At 39.5% G+C, this 17,843-nt stretch overlaps 1 protein-coding gene across 1 annotated transcript in view; it reads right to left on the reverse strand.

Annotated features, from left to right (window-relative positions):
- The window catches only part of COL5A2 (collagen type V alpha 2 chain), a 100,851-nt gene that overhangs the window by 1,770 nt on the left and 81,238 nt on the right, over positions 1 to 17,843 (reverse strand). Inside the window, exons 31-53 of the mRNA XM_017836871.1 lie at positions 17,436 to 17,489; positions 17,052 to 17,096; positions 16,523 to 16,621; positions 15,566 to 15,673; positions 15,388 to 15,441; positions 14,613 to 14,666; positions 14,438 to 14,491; positions 13,357 to 13,410; positions 12,456 to 12,563; positions 12,295 to 12,348; positions 12,037 to 12,090; positions 10,860 to 11,021; positions 10,639 to 10,746; positions 9,535 to 9,642; positions 9,336 to 9,389; positions 8,909 to 9,016; positions 8,752 to 8,805; positions 7,379 to 7,486; positions 6,806 to 6,859; positions 6,049 to 6,156; positions 3,920 to 4,211; positions 2,833 to 3,020; positions 742 to 966 (exon numbers count right to left, since the gene is read on the reverse strand). Of these exons, the coding sequence (XP_017692360.1) occupies positions 742 to 966; positions 2,833 to 3,020; positions 3,920 to 4,211; positions 6,049 to 6,156; positions 6,806 to 6,859; positions 7,379 to 7,486; positions 8,752 to 8,805; positions 8,909 to 9,016; positions 9,336 to 9,389; positions 9,535 to 9,642; positions 10,639 to 10,746; positions 10,860 to 11,021; positions 12,037 to 12,090; positions 12,295 to 12,348; positions 12,456 to 12,563; positions 13,357 to 13,410; positions 14,438 to 14,491; positions 14,613 to 14,666; positions 15,388 to 15,441; positions 15,566 to 15,673; positions 16,523 to 16,621; positions 17,052 to 17,096; positions 17,436 to 17,489 (2,307 nt within the window). The remainder of the gene's footprint in view (positions 1 to 741; positions 967 to 2,832; positions 3,021 to 3,919; positions 4,212 to 6,048; positions 6,157 to 6,805; positions 6,860 to 7,378; positions 7,487 to 8,751; positions 8,806 to 8,908; positions 9,017 to 9,335; positions 9,390 to 9,534; positions 9,643 to 10,638; positions 10,747 to 10,859; positions 11,022 to 12,036; positions 12,091 to 12,294; positions 12,349 to 12,455; positions 12,564 to 13,356; positions 13,411 to 14,437; positions 14,492 to 14,612; positions 14,667 to 15,387; positions 15,442 to 15,565; positions 15,674 to 16,522; positions 16,622 to 17,051; positions 17,097 to 17,435; positions 17,490 to 17,843) is intronic.

The raw sequence follows: 17,843 nt of genomic DNA on the forward strand, positions 1-17,843 counted from the left end.
TATTTTGAAAGGTAGACATCTTGCTCTCTTGCTGTTACAGTAATGAACAGACCTGTCAGGCTGAGACAACAGCACTGGTTTTTCTTTATGCTGTGAAAGTCTCCTCTGTGTGTTAATATGCACCTGCACACATCACTACTTCAAAGGACAGAGAGCCCTTAATTCATTTCGGGTGCAAAACTAAATTCAGAAATATTTGCCAGTGTCTTGTACTTGGCTGAGGCTGCTACTGAACGTGAAAAAATCTGCTACTGTTGCTGGTTTCTATTCCCACTAAGAATTTGGTGGGGGGAACATTTCCTTTCTAACTCATTGGAGTACTGAATGAGTACCGTGTAGTCCAATGAGTATTCCAACTCACTGGAGGTTCCTCCACCGCACTGCTGCAATAATCATACCCATCTGGCAGACAAAATATTTGTGGTTATCTCACCAATTTGTGTGATTCCACACAGAGGTAAACAAATACTGGGAAATGCAAAATGGCTGGATTACGTATCTCAGCACACTCATTAAGAAGCAGTAATCTGTAAATATTCTCTAAATAAATGCAGACTTCTACTACATAAAGCTAGAATTGTAGTAAAATGACTATTTGATCGGTTACTTCTGCAATTTGTGATACAATTCCGCAGCATTTTAATTACCTCCTTCTATGGATTTTTTTCTAATTCAAGAAAGAACTGAAAAGGCACAAAAGTCCTATTTCTCCACAGCAAATGGCAAACCCCCCAAACTTACAGAGCAGCTGTCATGCAGAACAGTGTATCTGAATCGGCTGTTTCCCTCTGCTTTGATCTCCAGGTCATTGGCCCCTTTCAGAATCACAGCTCTTTTCAGGTTCTTCGTCTGGTCGTCCATGTACCCTACACTGTTTTTACACAGGTAGGTGATATTCTGGGAAGCTTCCTTTGATAGGAGGCGCAGGAATGTCATTTGAGTGACAGCTGTATCCCCATACACAAACTGTGAAGATGAAGAAATAGGTCGACTTACATTACATTAAAATTCATAAAGAGCTCATGAATTTTCTGAAATCTGTCATGATCGTACCCCTTTTCAGACATAACTAGCAGGAGCCCCATTACATAAAATCTAAGAATTATTTCTTTTGTAATTTGCTGCCAGGTGAGGACAAAAAAATGCAGGCATTCTGTAGCATGGATAATTTTGAAGAATTTTGACTGTAAAGCTCAGCAATTGAATAACCCAAAGGCAGTTGGGCCTCCACAGAAATGCCAAGGTTTGGAATGAATTCTGCCTTGTTTCTGAAAGGGATTCTTCCCTATGAAAGAGTGCATTAAAGTAGCCTTGAAGCATATAAGAAATGTCAAGTACAGAAAACCCTTTTACAGAGTACCTGTTATATTGCAACTTTAGCAACTTGTTTTGCATTTAGAAGCATCACAAACAGCCCAAGTTTGACTACATAAAAATAACTATACATTTTCATATGGTTTTATCAACTAATCAATCTTCAGAGAAGTTTGACAAATGTTTTACAAAGTGCCATTGTTTCTACAAAAACAAGCAATTTTTCTATCAATAACAAAAATTCTAAAATTCTTGAGATTTTTTTCCCTATCTGTGCACGTTTCATTTTATTCATGTGTTATGAATCATTGCAACATATAAAAAAACAGTCAAGAATGACTAAAAGTTTATACATTTCAGTGAAACCAGAGAAGAAAAGAGAAACTCTTACTGACCGACACTGTCATAATCTATAAAATATGGTATCTCTATTGAGCAATCTTGGACACATTTATTATTTAGAATCCATAAGGAGTGCATATGACTTTTACACAGCTTATATTATTTGTTACCAAATCTGACAGTACATCAAAAAAATGAAAATTTTTTTATAGTAAGTATTCCTCAAGATCATTTATTCCACCAAAGAGCATCTGACCTACAAAACCCCTCTGTGTAGCTCTGTAGGAAGCTAAACATCAACTGTGATATCTTGGGTCATGGCAAGATCTCCTGAATTTGATAATTAGTGAAAGCATCTCAAAAAAGCAATCAATATCACATCTGTTCTCAATATCATATCTTTCTTAACTGTTGGAGTTCTGAACTGTTTTCAGTAATCCAGTCGATAGCAGTATTTTTCTTTTACACACCAAATGCTTAAAGATAAAAACTCCCTATGAAATAACAGTTGAAGATATTCTCGGTGTTTTTGACAAAGTAGGGAAAAAATGGCAAAAGCTGGTTAATTAATTATATCCTTTGCATAGGATAAACTTCTGTTATTTGTCAAGATCATTAAGCCTAATTTCAGAAGTTACCACAGAGGGAAAAACCCAACAGAAAGGTGAGTGGAGTTTTTTCTGCCTACAGATTGATGCAGTATGGATCAACCTGGCACATATAACAATCATACTTTCTTTAAAAACAAATCTGTGAAGTAAGTTTTGTTATTTTTAGCAGTAAATAGTTTTCTGAAAGGAAGAGCAGAACTCAAAACAGCAGAGATCTGGATCACATATTAGGGTAAAAGTACACTTCTTTTTAAGGACAAGATAGGGATTTAGTAAAATAGGTTGCTAGAGAAGCTGATGGCTTTGAGATCAAGAGAAATAAATCTATTAGAGCAGTGGTCCACTTACAGGCAATCCTGCCTCAGATGCACTTGCAATTGCTGTTCCCAGCTGTTTCCTATCTTTACTGTATGGTAATAACAACCAATTGAATATAAGTCAGTCAGTCAATACTTATAATGTTCTCACTGTAACAGAATCCACTCAGAGTGGCAGATGAAGTTCTAAACCAGAAGAAAATAAGTTTCACAGAAGCCAACTCTTAACATTAACTACATTTATTTACCTGTGATCCCCTGTTCATATCAAGGCCATACCAAACAGGCTTTAAGTCAGATGACCTGCTGGCCCACCACATTTTGCGGGGCACAGTAGATGGGTTTGCTGAAATACAGGTCTCTCCAGTTTCCATGTTGCAGTACACTTTTATGGCATCTTCAACACATCCTTGGTTAGGATCAATCCAATATTCACCTACAAAGAACATAAAATGTGCCTCTTTTATATTATATAAGGATTCTTGAAATAACTGGGAAGCCATAAGCAAAGGTATGTTGCAACAGTGCAAAAGAGGTACATGTTTCATGAATCAATCCAAACTGTGTTTTGATGCGTGCTTCAGATATACACTACAATGTTGCTCCAAGATACAAGTTGATCAGTATTTCTAACATTTAGAACTGGAGAATTCACACTTGAAAGCTGTTTATGGTTAAGGTTTTTTAAATTCATTGCAAAGCTTCTGAACCCTCCAAGTGTATAAAGAACACACAGTGGCCAGAAGACATTTTTCTCCACATATGAGAAACTGATGTCAGCCCCTCCTAAGTATTGATATTGGAAGCAAAGCTTCAGGAAACAGGGCAAAAGATGGTAAGGCCTACCACAAATTATCTCTACCTTCCAGCCTGTTCTGATTTATCCACCGATAATCCACGTAAATTAGGGAAAGCCCTAAACAGGATGTTAGTGCTTTACCATCTATGAAGTGCCAATATGAAATAACAGCAGAGAATTCTGGATGGAATGCACTTGCAGGCCATCGGCCCACAGGTAGCGCTTTGAGCTAATAGCAACTAAGTAAATATTCCCAATTGGCATCCCAACTTATCTCTGTCATCATGAGAGTGCTACTGCACTTATTTTAAAATACATCTGACTAAATACTGAACAACTAAATATGGGGTACATCAGAACATATACTTCACTGGCAAGAGGAAATAATTTTTTGAGAGATGTTTTCAAGCTCCTATTGTGAATGTCAACTTAGGCCACCAAAATCTGTATTAAACATGTTTTTTCCAGTGCCCAAGTGTATACTGGAAGCAAGACAACATCATACAGCCCACACAAGGTTGTGTGTTTATACTCACCACTCCTCTTGGAGGGGTGGCACAGCTTCAGGTCATCACAAGTCCGTGCTGGGTGTTTCTTTGAGCCATCCGGGCTGCGCATGGTCTCAATCTGGCTGCTCAGTGACTTCAGTGTGGCGTGGACTCCTGGGTCTGTTTTGTTATGGTCATCTGGGGCTGCTTCATCCTCAGTAAACTCTGGTAGAGGATCTGCCATCGCATCATCATAGTGTCCCATAATGTCACCAATGGCAGCAGTGAGGTGGCCTGGTGGTCCTGGAGGGCCGGGTGGACCAGGCTCACCTGGTGGACCCTAAGGTTCAAAACAAAAAGGCAACAGAGGCACAGTAGAGTAAAGACTATGCAAAATGGCAGCTGTGATGGACTGAAATATTGGTAATGTCTTAAACATTGTCAAAACCATAGAAAGACTTTTTGTCAAACTACAAGGAAGCAACTGCCTCTCTGCCTCCTCACTCCTTTTTTTTTAAGCCATCTGTTCCTTCTTGTTCAAATCTCTGCATAATAACTTTATTTCTTGAATTCCCAACAGCTGTAAGTGATTTTTAGAGCAATCTAAAATTCCTGCTTCCCCTGAGATGCCTCAGGCACATTTTCAATTAGTAAAATTTGACACTATAAACATCTTTACACATATGCAGCCCAGTGCTGAGCTTTCTGGCCAGAGAACCCAGGGTTTCTGTGAGACAGAACCTACATCATCCTTCCTTGGAAGAGCAGGTGCTTTCCTGACTAAGTTTTCCCAAATGAAAGGTTGTGAGGTCCTTCTGTCAACTTGGATTGTGACACGTGGGGAGGTAACTGAATCTTGACACAGAAGGTGTCTGATAATAAGCATATCTCCACACACAATCCATTCTTTGGCAGCATAAAGTCTGTAACATACCTTCATTTGAAGTTTGGTGCTCTGGTGCATCAGATAGTGGATCAGAACTGACATTTCCTTTGAGAGTGATTACTTCAGAATTCACAACTACTGCTCCAAACTCTTCCTACAGAGCACACATCCAAACTAACACACGCTGTGTCTGGCAAAGGAAGTCTTAACTTTTATTTCTTGCTTTTTGGTTCCAATTAATAGTTTTGTGAAATCCACCGTGGAAAGCAAAACTAAACGTACTGGTATGTGATATTTCTTGTACTGTCTCATTACACAGATAAAGTATCTGGAGATATATTATATTCTCATGCTCTGCCATAAACTCAGGTCTCAGCGTCTTGACAGAAGTGGAATTACAAATAACTGGCAGAAATTCAAATGAAATACGGCAAATAATCAATGGAATGATAAGCATTATTAGCATGGGAAACATGTTTTACCAGACAGAAAGACAGCAGAAACTGCCTTCTTTGTCTTGCTCATTATTTTGTTCCATCTCTTCCACTTCTTCCCGAAAATAAGTAACACCAATTTTTTAATTCTTCACATGATCATCCAGATCACTCTTTCCTCAAATCCCTCTAATTTTCTAACTTATCTTCCTTGGAATAGCCTAACTACCATTCTATAAAAGAGTACTACAAATGGGTAAACATGGAATATGCCTGGAATGTTTAGCAAAGGTTTAGGACTTCTTCCAAACTGGTCAAACTAGTTTTCATTAGCTGTAAATCAGCTCATAGTTGGTGTCTATAAACCTCAGATCAGGCTGAAGGTCAGCTGGGCCTAGAGTTGGGGCTGTTCATTTGGACTGAAGGCACAACGGAGTGTGGTGATGGCTGTGCTAACTCAGTGCCACCCTTGTGGCACTGCCAGTTTTGAACTGCTACCGATTCCAGACACCAGCTGGCCTCTGCTCAGGCCTGAGGTTTAAGAACCCAGCTGGCCAAATGGCCATGTTAAACTACAGATCAAGCAGGATCCAATAACCTAACTGCAGAACTAGCCCCAGGCTGGTCTAAGGGGAGCACAGGTGCATAAGACTGGGATCATCACAAGTGCAGAAGATGAAAATGAGTAAGAAATGAGCCCTTCCAATACACAGTAACCCTGGCTGTTTGTTGGAGAAACTAGCGCATTTATTATTTGCCTCGAGCTCATGGATGTTTGAGAAAGTGATGTGATGGGCTGTTGAACAAAGCTCATTATTCGAAAGTAACCTTTTCTCTCCATGTTCCCACCAACTTACCTCAGGTCCAGCTTCTCCCACAGTCCCTCTGACACCAGGAGGCCCAATTGGCCCAAGTGGACCAGGATTTCCATCTTTGCCAGAAGGACCAACTGGACCTGGAGGACCCTAGAAAATACAGGAGAAAGAAGAAACATATTTTAGCATTCAATAACAAAGTTGAACAAAACAGCCCTTTATAAGCAGTACCTTGTCAGAAAACAATCCAATTATTTGTGTCTAATACCACAATTTTAAAAATCACTGTTTTTCTTCTGTAGAAGTAAGAAGGCAGTTTCAATGTGAGTCACCTCAGACAATATAACTTGGATCAGCTGTATATTTTTTCCTTAACCATTCAAGTGGGATCAATTTCAGATGCTATGCAGTCTAGAATAGCTGCTGAATGCCAAAACATATACAGGCTCAGAGATATATCTTTCTCCTTTACTTTTGGGTGAATGACACATAGGGGGGTATGAAAGGCAGAGTAGCAATCAGCAGAGCTGCCACTTATTTGGCTTCGCATCAGCTGCAGCGAAAGCATCTGCAAAAAGGGTCTGTTGTGATCCTGATCTTTTTATCTAGCTATAAACTACACTTATGTCAAAGCTTTACTGTATTAAACGAGGTGATGTCTCAGCAAAAGATATTAGGGTAACCACCACATGACACCAAAGTGAATAAAATCCATTGAAATAAAAGTGAAGCAGAAATAGAAGTCTGATCATGGAAAAAGAAATAATCAAGCACAAAAAACCTTACACATCATACTCACCCGAGGACCAAAGGGACCTGGAATGCCAGGGCTACCTTGTTCACCAACAGGACCCTAAACAGAAGAAATTATCATATCATTGTGACATTTGAAGCATATTCCTTCAGTTTTAAAGGACCAATGTGTGATATACGAGATTTGGGATGAATAGGATTAAAATACACATGAACAATGTGTAGTACCTTTTCCTTAGTACCTTAGTAAATTGATAGAGTTTACTGGTGCTTGGCCATATATTAAGTTGTTTCGGCAGAAAAGCCTTAATTTCATGGCATTTAGAATCAGAGTGGCTTACAAGAGAGTAATTGATAGAGTTAATGTGAAGTGAAAATATGATTTGGCTGTTGGGTTTTTTTATCTTGCAACACATAGTTTTACCTCATCATGCAATGGTATCATAAAGCTGCACTAAAAATATTAGCAAGTATGGACAGCCAGGCCACCCATAAACACCTTGGGAGGAAAAAAGTAACTAATTGGCTTTGTTTTCTGTTTTAAATTGCATAAATATGTTCCTGATACATTATTTAACTACCAAGAAAATAAAATTATAGTAAAACCAGAAAAACTTACAGGAGGACCAGGAAGACCTTGAAGCCCAGTGAAACCCCTGTGTCCTTTCTGGCCCCTATCACCTCGATCTCCATGGTCACCTTTGTCACCACGAGGTCCTTGGGGACCCTGTAAATATCAGTGATGAATTGTAAAATTCAGAACTGGAAAAAAAAACCCAACCTCAAACACCCCTCATTTGCTTTTAGACACTGTACTCAGACCTCTTTCCCCTCTAAAGCCAAAAAGAAGGTGATTCTGGGTCTGCTCCAAAAACCTTAGTGTTTTACCAAAGAATATGTAAAAATAAATACAGAAAATTTTTGCTTAAATATCGTTGTAGTAAATTTAACCTACTTAGCTACAGAATACAGGAAAAAAACATGAGAAACTCCAAAAAACCAACCAATTTTTGTATGATTTACAAAATTTCTCTGGATATGGCAAATGATTTTTGTTGATGAGATTGAAATATTATGATTCTTTCACAGACTCATGACAAGACATATTTTCACTATGAAATCCTCCATGATGCATTTTTACTTCTCACAGCTTCTTTCAAGTTCACTGTGATTACAGTTACACTCCTTAACTACAGACAACCATTTCCAGGTTCTCCAGTACAAATAACTTGCTTCTATTACTGTCACAATTTCATTTTTGTTAATTTTGACAGTTTCAAACTGCTCACACTAATTCAAGAATCAGTGGAAAATACGGCTTCTGCTTTCAATTCTGTATTTCTCAGCTCAAATTAAATGCTAAATTTCTCAATGCCAGATTCCAAATATTTTATCAATGGCATCATTATCACTAACTACTCAATAAACTTTTCCTGTCTCATAAATGACATCTGCTTAGGGACAGGACAACATTGTTTTGAATTTCCCAAGTTTGCAATTAATTTTCTGTTCCAAGCTTGGATTGTAAAAGAGTTATGTAACATAAAAAAGATGACTTTTGTTAGCTTTCCATTTGGACTGAATTTAGAAAATCATGAGTTGAATTAAGGCAGTTTAATGGGAACAGGTGATTTTGTTGTATTTCTGCCATTTTTACCTAAAAATGTGCCGTTGTGTTCAGCATTTGTCTCTTTACCCCTTATTTAAACACAGATTTTAGCCATTTGTTAACTCAGGTCCTACCATTATCCAGACAGCAACACAGTCCAAATGAAGAGACTTCCAAAGCCTTTGTTATTTCCATGTGGAAATAACTGGAGTATCTAAACAGATTTGTCTAGCTTTGCTGCTCAGAGTACTACCTGCACCCACTTGCAGTCAGAACACTGCAAAATGAAGCCCTGTTTAGCATTCTGATCTGGGTTGAGTTTCTCATACACTTTCCAGTAAAAGGTATCTCAGACAAAACCACAGTGCCCACGGACAACTTACAGGCAAACCTCTTTTTCCCGCACGACCCGGGGGACCCATCGGACCTCGAGAACCCTACAAAGATGACACGTAGAAGGGATGTGAAGCAATGCACAAAAACAGACATGACGGTTTTTTGATAAACAAACAAAGTGTCTTTAAAAAAAGCCTCACTTACAGTTTCACCTCTTTGACCTGCATCTCCTGGAGGACCAACAGGGCCCGGAGTTCCTGGACCCCCTGGAGAACCCGGTAAGCCTGCAGGGCCAGGTTCTCCACGATCACCCTGCGAAACAGAATTGCAACATTATTTATCTAAAGAGGACTGGTCTAGACCAGTAGCACTGCTAACCTATTTTTGAGCTATTGCAATCTACAGAGATATTCCTGCTGCAGGAACTCAAGTCTGAGTTCATGGAGGCAGGTGTTCTTAGCCTCTTAGGCAGGTGTCCCCAGCTTTGAGAGGTACTGCTTATCCAAAGCTGTGATACATTTTCAGAACAAGTTCTCCATCCAGGTTAACTGAATGAAGAAAAAAATCTACATTAAGTCAACAATAAAAGAGAGATTTCCAGAAGTTACTTAAGAAGACAATATATTCTTACTCGTTCTCCAACAGCTCCATCTCGTCCAGGAGTACCGTCATTACCAGCAGGCCCCTGGAGTTATGGAATAAAAGTAGAGCTATCAGTTAACTCTGCAACCTTGCATTTCTAAAAGAAGTTAGAGGTGGATAACAACTTTCTAGTTCGAGAAGAATAACCTCTAGTCTTTTTTTGCACACTACAAGGCTCTAATACTTACTTCTGGACCAGCTTCACCTACAGGTCCAGTGGCGCCTGACTGGCCAATAGGCCCTGGGGGACCTTTATCACCAGGTGGCCCGGTGGGACCTTGTTTTCCTGGTGTACCCTAAAAAAAAAAAAGATGAGAAACATCAAAATTTTAATCACAAAACAAAGAAGGCACAAAGAAACTGCTGCCTGCAAAACTACTCATTAATCCAGACTGAAGCCCCAGCTGCATTTGTAAATTCAAAAAACTGATAAATCTAGAAAATGTTCTTACAGATTTTAATACATATTTAGTATACTGTGTATTTTTGTGAAGTTTGATTGTGCTGGTTACTTTCGAATAGGCTTTTACTGACTAGGAGCTGCACTTGAAGTTAGTTTATCTAGTAGCAACTCTCTTAAGCACATACTCCCTTGATAAATCAATACATCCAATGTCATTATCTGTAACAGGTAAGGTCTTTTAGACTCCAGAAAAACATAATGAAGTTGGATATGAGTAACTTTGGGGTTTTTTTTTTTCTCTGCCTCAAAACCAACAAATCTTCTTAGCCTGGAATAATTTCTGGCCAACTTCAGCTATACATTTACTTTATGGATCCAGTGCTAATGGCAGATCCTCCATATCAACCCTTTAACTAACAGTCTATATAATGACTTGAATTCCTGGATAATTTGGCTTTCCAATAAATATCTATAAATCCTACATTTAGCAGAGAGCACAAATGTCAATTTTAAAGACTGTAGTTCACTATTTATGAAATAGTGACTACAGAGTATCCGCTGACATTCAAGTAACCTTTGGGCACCTAAATGAAGAGTTTGGGGTTGTTTTTTTCAAGGCTCTAGTTTTAAGTCAAATAGGAACATTTTAGACAGAAGTCTTAATGCTATTACCCCCTTATTTTTAATTCAGGTTCAGACCTTCCATTATGGCAGAAACAAACCTTGCACCTCATGCATTTGCATAAGATTTATTTATTTTCTATCCTGTCTATATTTGCTCCTGCAGTTGGAGTTTTCCAGCTTTCTCCTTGTGCTGTGGGGCACTACACTCAGAATCCCACAAAGAGAATGCCCAGGCTGGTGACATACTGCCTTGGTTATTACTTACTGCAGGACCTGGCAGCCCTGGCATGCCTCTTTCCCCTCGCTGCCCTGGCATGCCAACAATTCCTCTTTGACCAGTGGTTCCTGCTGGACCGGGGGGGCCATCCGGGCCCTGAAATCCAGAAAGGAGAAAAACACATCACTGTCGTGTCAGCAGTAATAAATAACAGTGAGACCAAGACCAGAGCTGGCTCAGGGAGAATTAGTGACACTCGGAGGACATACCGGCTGCCCATCATCCCCTGGGTCACCCTTGTCTCCAGGACCACCAGGAGGCCCAGTGGGTCCTCGATCTCCCACACGACCGTGAGAACCGGGATCACCGCGAAGACCTGGGGGACCTTCTTTTCCTGGCTCACCAATAGGCCCAGCAGGCCCTGGGGCTCCCTAAGGAGATTAAAACACCTCGTTACGTTGGACCCTTTTCTGATCTGGACAATAAAATTCTAAGGACCGTGTTTTAATTAACTATAAATACATATAGTCTGAGAAAGGCTGAAAATCTGAATGATCTAAAAGCTCATTCTTATCATCTCTTTTATGATCAGATAGATGAGATGAAATAAACATCAAACTACGTTCAAGTTCCACCTGTGCCTCCCCAGTTTTCATTTACAAACTCCCTCCTTTAAAAGACACTTTTTTTTGGTTGTTTTTCTCTTTTTTCTCTTCACCTCAGGTGTACAACCATTGCTAGAAAAGTCATTCTTGCCCATTTTTTCCACCATCATCAAGCTAAAGTCCATAGCCAATTTTTTCATTCACATGGTTCAAATTGTTGTAACAGACCTTTGTTCATTCCTTAAATATTTTTTTAAAACTTCACAAGAATACTAACTTTTCCATAAACTTCACCTTTTGAGAAACTTACAATGACTGCAAGTTATTTCTCTCATTAAAACATCAAAAGGCATATGAAGCATGACACAGGTCTCCATGGAGCTGGATCCTCAGCTTGTTGATCCACAGCTAAATTTTTGTTTTAATTCCGGTTTTGAAAATGTTGTGATCGTGGTTTTGTTTTGAATTTATTTTAATGGATCTTATGAGTAACTCCACCAATGAGATAGCTCGGCAGAGGCCTCCTCCTTTACTCTAACTTCAGTCACCACTGAAGGGACAAGAAAGTAAGAAGTAGAGGTAGATATAAGTTGTTTTTTTGTTCCTGTAAGCAATTAAGTCATCAGCTCAAAGTCTACTTAACACAATGGAAAGCCTTGCACCTATTGGACACATACTTAATGATGTAAACATGCAGCCACAGAAGTCGGTGTTGACTAGCTGTTGTTTCTATAGTGTCAGGCCATAAACTCTGCTTCACCTTTCCTGCTTTATTTAGTCTTCAGGTTCTTAACGACCAGTTTATGCAACACATCTGTTAGGAATAAAACAACTGACTTACAGTAGGTCCTGGAGGCCCAACTCTTCCAGCAGATCCTGGGAATCCAGTAGCACCCTAATAAAAAAAAGTTTTAATGCCACATTTATCAAAAGAAACACAGCATTAGGTACCTCAAGTGTTCTCACCTGAATTAGTGAGCAAATGTTATATTTGCAGGCTGTGAAAAAACAAACTGACACGAGGAATAATACACACATTACATAAAATTTCAGTATTAGGTTATCTACAGTCAGATCACAACAAATAAAATCTACTTACAGGGGGACCCTGAGTTCCTCTACCACCTTTCAGACCAGGAACACCTGGAGGACCCTAAGAGGAGAGGAGAAAGAGAGGTGTGAAAGTGAACACCCAGAACTTTTTAAACAAGCAAGATCAGCCCACGCCACTGGTTCTGTGATGATGTTATTCACACTTACTGGTGGACCATGAGACCCAGCAAGACCCTGGGGTCCTGGAGATCCAGCATCTCCTTTCTGTCCAGGTTCCCCAGGTTCACCTTTTACACCTGGCTGACCATCAGGGCCCTATAAGAAATAATATTTAGAAGAGAAATCAGGTTAGATAATACAAAATCTGTCCACCCTAACAAAGTTGTTTTGTAGGGACTTTCTATAAGGAAAAAATACCAAGGGAACAAATTGACCCAGAAAACACTGCATTTGCTTAACAGTTCAGATCAAGGGAGCTGTAACAGTTTAGCAGTCTTTAGATCATACATGAGACTTTCTGAACATTCTGTCAAGTCAATATTTTTCTTCTCCAGCTTACATTTCCCTTTTCTTTAGATTTTCTGTTTTCCTCAGCAACTACTACATACTTAAAATCAAAAAGGACTAAACAAAATTGTCTTTTCTGGCCTTTTTTTTTTCCCACCGAGGGAAGCAGGTGCCTGACTTTTTGTGAAAGGTCTGAAACACGATACTTAGGCTGTGGGAAAGTTTAGAGTATTCCCTTCCATCTGGTCCATCAACTCATTCCAGCCTCCACTACTCATGGCGCAGATCTTTGCTGCCTTCAGTTGATGACACTTTTCAACTTGCCTCATTTTAATCTCAAAGGAGCAACATTGCATATTATTGAAAATACGAGATCTGGTGAGCAATTACATAACCTTATAAAGAAAACCACTTTTCATCCGTCTAGGGCATTTACTGGCCCTTTTCTTCACTCGATATGCTGACGGGAAAAAGGAACAACCCTTTTTGCAGCAAAAATGTGTCTCACATTCCAGAGCACTGCAATATTATTCATAATGAAGGAAATGAGCTGTGTCAAAGCATGAGCAAAGGAAACTCATTAGCGTTCCAAAACACATACCGGAGGGCCAGCAAAACCAACAGCACCAGTTGGGCCATTTTCTCCTCGGGAACCCTGGTGAAAAAAAATTAGAATAATTGTATTTAACAACTTTCCTTTCTATATACAGTATAATTTACAATTAAAGATATAAGAAAGGATGTTAACTATTTATTGTCATGTGATTATACTTTTGCTCTATTAATCAGAATCAAATGATCTTTCAATCATAAAAAAAAGGATGTTAACTATGACGTTAAAATCCACCGTATGGTCAAGACTATATGCAGCTTTCAGAACTTAAAAATGGAAGGAATGAACAAGCACTAAAGCAGAAGTAGGAGAAATTCTGCTCCCAAGCCACCCTTTCCAGAGACAGCATGATTAGCCAAAGAGCACGCACTTCATGCAACCTGCCACTCCCACCACACTGGGGAAAAAAAACCAGTAGTTCAAAGACCTCTACATGGTCAGAATGGGCTATGAGCTGCTTCAGCTGAGCTTTCCCCACAACATTTGTTTGGAAAAGAAGGAGCTGAAGGCTGCCAACTCCAGTACTCCCTAGAGGGCTGGAAGCTGTTCCAATTTATCCTGGAAATAAGACTGTTCTGATTTATGACAGGGACACAATCAATTGCAAGCAGTATGAAGGATCTAGAAGGGCTGAGCCTCTAATTCCCTGATTGAAGTCAACCCTTAAAATACTCAGAATCACTAATAGATGGAAGATGACAAGTTACATAACTAGATGAACTAAGAATTACCTCTGCACTTTGTCCATCTAAATATTTGTATATGTACAGTGGTATCTGGTATGGGCATGCTTTTAAAAACATTTAAACAACTAAAAGTAGTGGCATACTTTCAGGAGTGATGTGAGTTTAACTCTGTAAAGTTTTCCCAGAAACAAGTATAGGAGAGAGGATCAAAATCTAGTAATAGTTTTGCAAGTGCACAGTTACAAGCCAGAACTACAAATCTGGCTACAAAGAAAGGGAAGGAAAAAGAGGAAAATATATCAGCAAATGAGAATAAGGCCTGGAGTTTGGATCAGCGTTAGATATTAACTTATGCCAGGCAAAACCAAAGTATGTTTACTCACAGGGTTTCCACGAGAGCCAGGAGGACCAACTAGACCTCGAGGACCTGGTTCACCCTTTAAATAAAATTAAAGGTTATTATTTCCCAAGTAACTTATTTGTTGAGTAGCAAAAGTGCTAATAAAGTCTGATAATATTAAGGAACTTCAGTAGAGAATGGAATAAAAATCTGTTTACCTTTTCACCAGTGGGACCTGCTGGACCCATTGGGCCTATTGGACCAGGGAGACCCTTTCGAACAAATTAAGATGAAAGAAAGTTAGAGAAATGATGCTCCAAAACAGTTACTTTGAAACTTTTCAGATGTTACTATTCCCATATGCTTTTTCATTCATTTGAATTCTTCTTTATCTCTGAAAACTTGTTTTAACTCCTTTGTCTAAAATTGACTTGCATTTCCTCTCCCAATGACCAAACTCCTCTTAAAAGACTTGCTTTCCTTCGTTCTCTCTTTCTTCTCATCTAACTTCATCTTCTCCTTTATGCAGTGTTTATGTATAAGGCCTGTGACTTACTGCCCATGTGGAGCTTAGTATGTTTACAGGAATTTTCACATGTGAAACTCAGGACTGACTGTGGGCAACTCAATCCAGACAACAGGGAGGCATCTGCCTTAGTCCAGGAGTCAGAGCTGGAAGGTCTGTTTTTCCCCTATTGATCTCTGCCTGTTCTTTTTTTTTCATATTTCTTACTATAGTCAGCTGAGCCAAAGCCCAAAACGACTGAGAATCCTTTCCATTGACACCCTAACTCTCATTATTGATGATACAAAACAGGATCTTGGAACACAGATGTCCCAAAACCATCTCAGAAGTTGGGGTAATGACAATGACTACAAATCCATGGTATTGCTAAGCTTGGTGTTTAACTCCACAAGCTGAGACCCCCTTAGCACAGTAAACAATCCAGGGTGTGAAGAGTAGGGTCTGAGAAGAGTGGCAGATTTACTTACTCTTGCCCCGTCGTTACCAGCTGTACCTTCAGCACCTTTCTCGCCTACGCCACCCTACAGAAAATACCCAGAAAGGTTCAGTTGTGACACTGAGTGTTGAATAGTCCATACCCTGGAATAACTGCAGTGCCAAGAGACAGGTGATTCTACTCAGGAGAACAGAAGCAGAGAGACTTACTCTATCACCCTTGGGGCCGGGCGTTCCAGCAATCCCTCTTTCTCCAGGCATGCCCTGAAGACCTGGTGGGCCCGGATCACCAGGTGTCCCACTAGGGCCTGGGCTCCCCTGAAGCACAAAAAGAACAAGTTGTTGTCTATTCAACTAAGAAGTATCTTTGTATCTTGGCTGCAGAACACGCCGTGCCTGCGCTGAAGTCTCTGGGGTATAATTTTCAGTTATAATTTCATCTGAAATTTGGACTTTGTTCACATCCAAATACTTTTCTTTCCCCGTTGTGTTACTCAGGAAGTTCAGTTGTGACACCACAGTCCTTCCAAAGTATTTATTCAGTGCATACTGGGGATGAAAACAGTCAAAAAAAGAAGCCCGAGCATGTTTCTGCCTTGACCTCGATGCCACATAGGTTTAGTACACAAAGTAGGTACAGGTAGAAGTTACCAGGGGCAAAGGTGCTTTATTTTTCCTTTGTTTCTCACAGTTCATGCCTATCACATGTCCCACATTACTAAAGGCACTCCCTACTTGGGGTGACCTTCCTAGGCCTAATCACATCGATGGCAGATGAAAGGCAGGCACGCAGCTTTCAGCATTGTTTTTAAAATGCTCGGCCTCGCCAAGTGTCTTTGCACAAGCTGACATGGCTCTTAAAACATTGCTAGAAGGTTGTCTGTAGTACAGAAATGGCTTTGTCCCGTTCTGCTGAGAAACACAAAAACCATTTTAAACTTCAGGCCTATATGAATTAATACAAAATGCTCTCTCTCAGCACTTAAGTATGTTGAAAGTTATTAATATTGTTATAACTGGAATAACTTCTCTGTCCTCCTGGAACCCTTATACAAAGAAAAGACCTTTCATATTTATAGTAAAAAAAGCCCTCTCTTTTATGTTCATGCAAATGAGCAGAATTATATATTGCATCACTCCAGCAATGCAAATCTCCATTCAGTTTACCTTTGGACCATCGGGACCGTGACCTCCAGCCATGCCCTTCTCACCCTGGAGTCCTGATGCCCCCGGTTCTCCCCTTTCCCCTGGATTGCCACGTTCTCCCTACAAAATAGAAAATTATTACTTATTTAGAAGTCAGGGTACAGTCTTGGTAGACAAAATGCTAAATGCATCATAAGTGCAGAACTGCAGAGCCCGTGAACAAATTCTAGGAGAATTGATCAAATAAAATGCTTTTGCTGTTAAAGGCGGGGGAAATAGCATGTTTGTCAGCAAACTAAAAACTGTCATTTCACAGCTGTAAATCAAATCATTTAGCAGCTGGTACTCAACACCACTTCAGGAGCTACAAAATCGTTAAAGGGGGTAGGTTTTACAGAAATTATCTTTAAAGATATCTACATTTACAACCATTTTGTTGGTGGGGGAAAAATTCAAATAGTCACTTTAGCTGTTAAAGTCCATGTTATATATCAACTTGCAACCTCAGAGAACTGTTATGAATATTTAAACTCTGAAAGAAAACACTTACCCTCGGGCCCAATGGACCAACAGCTCCAGGATCTCCAGGTACACCCTAAGCGGAACAGAACTCACTATTAGAAAGAAATCACTATTCATAACCTTACAGTTATGGAAATCAGAGATGAACATTTTCATTTCCAAAGTCCTGTGAATGTGGATGGCTAATTCTAAATATTATCTATCAATGACAAGAGGTGATAGTCCAACTTAGTCCAAGAATATGGTCAGATTCTAGCTATTATTTTATCCAAAAGCAGTTCTTGGACAGCTTGCAAACTACATCAGTATATATTTTGAAATAGAGAGGGGGAAATTAAATTACAAAGAGAAGAAAATGTAAAATTACTTTATGAAGTAAATTCTTTTTAATTATACGTTACACATAAATTACCTGATCACCTGGCTTTCCTCCCTCACCTGGAGGACCTGGTGGCCCAGGTAAGCCCTGTGAAAAAAGTAAAAATGCTCACAAACATGATAGAAATTTATGTAAGACACCACGACTATGAATGTACTAGCACACTCAGTACAAGAGACCCCCAAGGGAAACAGTTTTACGAATATTGCACCAAAGCATTCTCCCTCCCCTAAATGAGATGACAGCCCTTCTCTAAAACATTTGCAGGACATGTGCTTGTCAGCCCTAAAAATAAAGGTCTCTGTTAACAGAGATTGACTTAATTAATACTTCATTATCAAAACAATCACTTTGCTCTGCATTTGGAACATCTTTGGAAAATCTCCAAATAAAAGCTGAATAACAGCAGCAGTTTTCTCAAGGGATACAGAGCTGGCATTT

Source organism: Lepidothrix coronata, unplaced genomic scaffold (assembly GCF_001604755.1).
Source record: "Lepidothrix coronata isolate B3197 unplaced genomic scaffold, Lepidothrix_coronata-1.0 Scaffold286, whole genome shotgun sequence".
Taxonomy (NCBI): domain Eukaryota; kingdom Metazoa; phylum Chordata; class Aves; order Passeriformes; family Pipridae; genus Lepidothrix; species Lepidothrix coronata.